The sequence below is a fragment of the Protobothrops mucrosquamatus genome, unplaced genomic scaffold, assembly GCF_001527695.2.
Source record: "Protobothrops mucrosquamatus isolate PMUCROS unplaced genomic scaffold, P.Mucros_1.0 scaffold_233, whole genome shotgun sequence".
Classification (NCBI taxonomy): Eukaryota; Metazoa; Chordata; class Lepidosauria; order Squamata; family Viperidae; genus Protobothrops; species Protobothrops mucrosquamatus.
The window spans coordinates 62,003-69,651 of record NW_015386309.1 but is presented as its reverse complement, the minus strand read 5'-3'; the positions used below and the strand labels follow the sequence as shown (position 1 = coordinate 69,651).

The window sequence follows — 7,649 nt, the reverse complement described above, 5'->3', positions numbered from 1 at the left end:
TCCCCCCTCGTCCTTCTCTTCATTAAACTGGACATACCCAATTCCAGCAACCGTTCCTTATATGTTTTAGCCTCCAGTCCCCTAATCATCTTTGTTGCTCTTCTCTGTACTCTTTCTAGAGTCTCAACATCTTTTTTACATCGTGGTGACCACAATGTAAACCTAGGCGTATTGACTCAGAATTAAAACTCAGCTGATGACACATGAGGTTGCAGACCTCACTTATAATATGAGCCACTTTAATAAATATATATTCATTACAGGTAGTCCTCAACTTACAACAGTTCCTTTAGTGACCTTTCAAAGTTACAACAGCACTGAAAAAAGTGACTTATGACCATTTTCACACTTACGACCGTTGTGGCTTCCCCATGGTCATGTGATCAACATTCAGACTCCTGACAACTCACTCATATTTATGATGGTTGCAGTGTTGTGTGGTCCTGTGATCCCCTTTTGCCACCTTCTGACATGCAAATTCAAATGGAGAAGCCAGATTGACTTAACAGCCATGTTACTAACTTATCAACTGCAGTGATTCACTTAACAACTGTGGCAAGAATGGTTGTAAAATGGAGCAAAATTCGCTTAACAAATGTCTCGCTCAGCAACAAAAATTTTGGGCTCAACTGTGGTCATAAGCCAAGGACTACCTGTATTTGTCTTTTCTGGACAAAGGAATGGGCAAAACTCAAGGACTGTTAAAAGTTGAAAATGAAAGTCAAATGAAGAATCCAATCCAACTGATCTGGATTCTAAAGGAGGGCTAAATATTTCAACTAATCGAAATCATTGGTGGAAAGTTGTGGTAGAACAAGGAAATGAACAGAGAGCAATGCAGTATGGGTTAGAAGATGATTTCTTAAAATCCCTTGTTTGCCTTGTAAAATTACATTACAATTTCCTTGTTTCACTGGACTTTCTCATGAGTGACAGACAGACCATGAACAAGAGAAGCCTGTCCTGTAATCTGTGGTATGTGTTATCCCACTGAGTGAAGTTTTCTGAAATAATTTCGACAACCCAGAAGGACGATACCTAAAAGGTAAAGGGAGTGAATCATCTTCATACTTGAATTATATGTTTCCCACAGTCTGAAGCGCAGCCCATGCATTCCAACTTGTTTTGTACATTTCAGCTCACCATCTTGGAAAGAAAACCGCATTCTTTGTGGTTCTACAAATGCTTGATGATCAGCAAAGTTGTTTCAAGCCCTCTGTGTTACACCAGGACATTATTGTTTTACATAAAAAGGATAACTGTGTAGGTGGATTGTGAAAAGAAGTATACGATTGTGGCTTATAATGTCAACAAATGTTGAGAGTAGCGTGTCACAGAATGTTACCTGAAGCATTGTATGCCTTTAGGTGTTATATAATTTTCTAAGGATGACTTAGAAAATATAACTCATGAAAAGATACGATATCACGTGCTCTCCTTAAGTAGGATAAATTATTCCTAAGGATTGGATTATTAATGATAAACTCAGCAAAGCATCTTTTTACTTACTATTGCATATTTTAACCGCAGCAAGATTGGCATACGCCCAAAAATGGAAAGGAAAAAAAAACCCCACTGAGGAAGAAATAATAAATAAAATTTTATCCTGCACCGAAATGGACAGGTTAACTCTAGAGATTAAAAATAAAACTGAAACAGAGTATTATGAAATTTGGAAAAATTTGTACGATTGATTAGAGATGAGGAGGATCGCTGAGATGATTATCGATTGACTAGTTGATATAATAAGGACTTCTTATTAGTACCTATATTAGGACACAACTGAAAGATATGTAAATACAACGTTGACGATTGAAAGATGGTTTATCAAAAAAATTACAGATGTTATACGCACAGTTTGTTATACTCTGTCCTGCTATAGAATGTATTTTAAGTTTCTGTTTTTCTTTCTGTAACATAAGGTAATACTAATAGCACTGTTGAAGCCAGGGAAGTTGAATCATATCCATTTTTGTTTTTAAAATGTACATTTAATAAAATTTGTAAAAAAAAACAACTATTCCTAAGGATTCTGTGTTTGGAATTGGGGGACTGGTATGATTAGTCCTGAAGGAATTGAAAAAGCCCTCCAGATCTTTTCTTACAAGCATAAGATAACCTGGTTAAGGTACTGTCTGATCCCTATTCCAGATTTTTCATTCAAACAACCCTGTTAGCTTTAAGCTACTGACCCATAGACCCAAGATAGCTTTATTTTCCTCTAATCCAAGATTTGGTTCTGTCTAAACCATCCAAAGACAATTAAGATCCCAGGATACAGCCTACAACATGTACAATATACTTACTCATCAAAATATTCTCTTTTGGAGTAAGCAATGCTATGCATAGGTAACAAAGGAGAAATAAAAAGCATGCCAAAAAAATTAAAATCCTGAGAGAAAAGGGGGAAAAAAGAAACAGTTAAATCTAATTCACATTGAATCATACATTATCTCAGTACAGCACTTCATATATTGCCTTTTGTTTTTAGTCTTCTCAACTCCCTCTTCCTAAGGATCTCATCAACTTCATACAATGAAGACTTTCTTGATCTTCACCTTCCTTTTGACCTATTCATTCTTCCTTTGTATATGCAATGGGATCAACATTCATTCTCTCTATGTAACCTCAGTGACCTTCCCTAGTACTGGTTACACACTTTGTATTCAATCAACATTCATTTATCACCCATTCATCCTTGATTACGTCTCTTCTTGTATGATCACAAACACTTCTTAGAAATACTTCTTCCTACAGTATTCAACATGCATTTATATTTCATCTCAAATATAACACCCAATTCTCACTCTGTACAACAAAGATGGTGGATGCATACTCAGCTATTTTTGATATTGCTGCCATCACTGTATTTGAACTGGTTTTACAATCCCATCACTCCAAAGCTGGAGTCTTTAGACTTGGAAGCAAACCTCCATGGTTCATTGTGAGTGAAGTTCTGTTAATGACTCACCAGTGTGTATGTCTTTCCATTGCAGCTTCCCACTGTTTGGGACAATAATGCACAAGGTGCTGACCTAGTGCTCTGGGGACGAGTATTTTCTAATATAGCTCAAGCAGTACAAAAGGTAAGTGAGCATGATTTAAAAATTTAAATATTGTAGTCCAATTCCTCTAAAAGCCATCTGGTTGAAGACAATTGTGTTGAGTATACTCTGGTAATTAGAGTAAATGGGCTTATTCAAGACCAATATCTTGAATACATAGTACCCAGGGCTGGCCACGTCATTCTGGCCCTGGAGACAGAAATTCTTGTAAATTTTCCTAAGATTAAAATTACTAAAATAACAAACAGTGTGGCAATGTTTGTGTTTTCCTCTAAGGATACCCTGGTATCTGCTACTTCACTCTGGCAAAATCCTCTAGTCTATTTCTCTCCACCCAGTTATCACTGAGGCAATTTAAAATCTCCACCTAGTTATCACTGAGGAAATTTAAAATCTCCACCCGGTTATCACTGTGGCAATTTAAAATTTAAAATCTATCATTACTAGTTTTTGGCACAACAATAATTGGGTAATTCTAGAAAATACAGTCAGATACTAGTGGAAATCTGACTTTTGCCTCCTAGTAGAGTCAGTCAGAGTGGAGGACTATAAGAGTACCATGTTTGTTTATTTTATTGTTTTTCTTTTTAGCCTCCAACCAAGGGCAGATTTCCTTATCTATATTTATGGTAGTGTTCTTTGATCCACAAAGGCTGCACTGGTTCTTTGTTTAAAGACCATTCATTAAGATGCTTTGTTTCATGGCAGTTAATTCACAGGCCAAGCGTTCGGGAGGTTTTGTCAACACTCCAGCCACTTCTTCAAGAGGAAGAACCAGCATCCTTACCGCAATTGCTAAGAATTTTATCTGACCTGTTCTGTGGTTACCCAGAGGGAGATGGATCCAGAATACTCTCTCTAAACTGGTATGAAGATAACAACTACAAGGTCTTCCTTGGAATTGACACTAAAGAAAAGGAATCCATTTATTTTTATGACAACTCAACCAGTAAGTCTCCCATTTGGATCCTGACTTCATGTGAGATTGATGGATTGGCTTAGATGTTGATAGTGTCCCTACCCCATTAGTCATTTGGACTGTTTGGCCTGAACAATTAGTGTTTCATCTGAGTTAAGGCAAAAAGCAGCTGCAATCATTAAGGTAGGGATCTGATAGCTGTGTATCTTTGCTGGCAATGCAAGGGTGCTGTCTTGTCTGAGACTGGTAATATTTTGAGAACTACCAGGTGCTTCAAAGAGAGCTACCAAAGACTCAGATGTGGGCAGTGGTGGAACTTCCAGCCACTAAAAAAAGATTTCTGTAAAACTGGCAAAATGGTTCTTGCAGAAAATTATTTTGTTAAAAAAAAAAAAGCTTACTCTAAAAAGCTCATTCCTGTGTTTAAATAACTGGGAACTGAATTCCTAAGTTTCTAAGTTACTTATAAAAATAATAAAGGCAGGATACAGACATAAAATTAGCAAAATATGCTATATGTCATTAGATTAAGTGCTATTTAATGCTTGTGAATGATCTGTGTAGTTTGGTTTTCACTGACCCTCCTATCTTTCTGCTTATTCACAGTATTGTGTAGATGGCCTTTACATATGAATTTACAAATAAGTTGCTTTAAATGACATCTTTTGCTTTTGATGTTGGCAACAATTTATCTGATTTTATAATTTTTCAATAACCTTCACAAATTCACAAATTTGTGAATAACTTTTATTTTTGTATACAGCAAGCTAGCAGTTTACCTTAAACTTTTTCCCAATTCTCAGGATCTTGTTCTGTGAAGAATTTGAACAAGTAGGATTGATCCAATAGTAAGGCAAAGTTTGTAATGTATATTTGAAAATAGAATTTGAAGTATGCCAAAATTGTTGTGAGAATGCAGATGCCAAGTTTGTTAATGTTTGCAGAAATGTATACAGGTCTATATAGGAATGAACAAAAAGTTTTCACTTTTGTGTGTGTGTCACCTGTGTATGTTCTGGGGACTCCAAAGGTAATCATTAAAACATTTGTTATAAGATTGGTGTTATGCTTCACATTATTGCTGTACAAGAACATATTTTATTATAATGAAGTCCAGTTTATCTTGAAGCACAGGACGTTTTGATTACAGAAATGTATGATGTGTTCTAATGTTATGTAAATATCAAAAATAGTAATTGTGAGAGGGACCTTGGAGTCCTAGTGGATGATCACTTAAACCTGAGCCAACAGTGTGCAGCAGCAGCCAAAAAAGCTAATCCTTGGTTGTATAAACAAAGGCACAGAATCAAAATCACATGAAATATTAGTACCACTTTATAATACCTTAGTAAGACCACACATGGAATACTGCATCAAGTTTTGGTCTCCACACTACACCAAAAAAAAAAAAATGTTGAGACTTTGGAAAAAGAGCAGAGAACAGCAACTAAGATGAATAAAGACCTGGAGACTAAAACTTATAAAGATTTAGGTTTTAGGATTTTAGAGAAAAGAAGTACTAGGGGTGACATGATAGCAGTATTCCAGTATCTGAGGAATTGCCACAAAGAAAAGGAGGTCAACTTATTTTCCAAAGCACCAGAAGACAGGACAAGAAACAATGGATGGAAACTAATCAAGGAGAGAAGCAACTTGGAATTAAGGAGAACCTTCCTAACAGTGAGAATAATTAATCAGTGGAACAGCTTGCCTTCAGAAGTTGTGGGTGCTTCATCACTGGAGATTTGTCTGAAATGGTAGGTTCTCCTGCTTGAGCAGGGGGCTTGGCTAGAAGATCTCCAAGGTCCCTTCTATTCTATTCTATTCTATTCTATTCTATTCTATTCTATTCTATTCTATTCTCTGACAGAACTATTTTTTAAATTTTGCACAAATTTCCTCAGCTTTCAAGATGTCAAGAGTTAGGTGAGAACCTAAAAAAAAATAAAAGAACAGAAAAAACAGGAGGGGAGATAAAAATGTGTCTGCTGCTGAAGCCATGTCTTCTGTACAGTGCTCTCAATAAATGTATTATTCCTCTTACCTAACTTTTATTGAAATGCTATTCCTCTGGGTTTTTTTTTTTTTACCAAGAAGCATGGCAGATATACAAATACAGAACAAGTTGTTCTGCTCAGTCTGTTCAGTTCCTAGGGATGGTGATTTTCTTCTAGTAATATGAAAAGACCCTTTCAGGAGAATAGACTCTGCGGGATGTATTAAACAATGAGACTAGCTCAGCATTATATAATGTAAGTTTTCTTCCCCCCCCCCTTATCCTCTTCTAACAGCACTCTTTTGTAATCAGTTGATACAAACAATGGAATCAAACACTTTAACCAAAATAATTTGGAGGACTATGAAACCATTGCTAATGGGGAAAATCCTCTTTGCTCCTGATTCACCTACAGTACAGAAGATACTGAAGAATGTAAGAATTTCTCCCCTCCTTTCATCCCTTTCTAATTATTTCTATGGACAGTATTTTTATTTGTTTGTTTATATTTCATGCTTCTAGACTGCCCATCTCCCTCCCCTCTTAAAGCAATTTAGCAGAAAGGTCTACTCAACAAACCAATTAAGTTATTATCACCAAAATATATTTCATTCTCAAAGCATTTTCTACTTCTTGTTGCTTTAAATACACACACACACACACACACACAGAGAGAGAGAGAGAGAGAGAGAGAGAGAGAGAGAGAGAGAGAGAGAGAGAGAGAGTCCTGAGTAGTTAGGGGTGTAAAGAAAAACATGTTTTTCTTCCTAATTCTTCCTAAGTCAGTGCCTCATCATGTTCAGAGAATTTCAGGAGAAATTTGAAAGAATACTTATTGACTTGTACTTCCAAACGTGGGAAGCTGTAGAGAACTCATCTCATTTCAAAGAATGTCACTTTTGTTTACAAAATTGATGTGAGAAATTTAGCAAAATCAACAAATATAGACACCACCTCCTCCATGTTCCTTTTCCTCATTCAATATATTTTAAATTCCTCAGGCAAATTTCACGTTTGAACAACTTGAGCGCTTGAAATTCTTGACTAAAGCATGGAAAGAAGTGGGACCTCAACTGTGGTATTTCTTCAATGACAGTGTACAAATGAACATGATCCGAGTAAGTACAGATGGTTTGCTTAGCCTGGAAAGTCAACTAACGTACAATAACTTAGCATGGAACATTAAAGTAAAAAAAAACACCTTTGAATACGAATACATCTAAGAATCTATAAAGATTGGCCCATGTGCTCTCCAGGTTGACCATCTCTCAGTAAATGCTCATTGAGAAGATGCAGCAGATTTGTTCTGTATTACTCTAGAACAGAGGTCCCCAACCTCCGGTCTGTGGACCGGTACTCGGCCATGGCATGCCAGCAACTGGTCCGCACAGACAAGCAAAGCCCCATCCATGGGATGCAGGCAGCATACAAAACAATGCGCCCTCCGGTCCGCGGAAAAACCTCTCTCTATGTGTTGTGTTCTTTGTATTCCCCCCCCCCTTAATCCCCTATGCATATCCTGATCACCCATTAAGGGTGATTGCCCTTCACCATTGATCGCCCATTAAGGGTGATTGCCCTTCTCCATCTGCATACAGTTTCATGCCCGTTGCTGGTTGGCTAACTAGCAACAGGGTCTTGCCAGCCAATGGAATTGTGTGATTACAAG

General features: G+C 36.9%; 1 protein-coding gene across 1 annotated transcript in view; it reads left to right on the top strand.

Annotated features, from left to right (window-relative positions):
* Window positions 1-7,649, top strand: part of ABCA4 (ATP binding cassette subfamily A member 4) — a gene marked incomplete at its 3' end in the record, with an annotated part of 88,479 nt that overhangs the window by 19,041 nt on the left and 61,789 nt on the right. Inside the window, exons 7-10 of the mRNA XM_029286917.1 lie at window positions 2,997-3,086; window positions 3,774-4,014; window positions 6,276-6,415; window positions 6,982-7,098. Of these exons, the coding sequence (XP_029142750.1) occupies window positions 2,997-3,086; window positions 3,774-4,014; window positions 6,276-6,415; window positions 6,982-7,098 (588 nt within the window). The remainder of the gene's footprint in view (window positions 1-2,996; window positions 3,087-3,773; window positions 4,015-6,275; window positions 6,416-6,981; window positions 7,099-7,649) is intronic.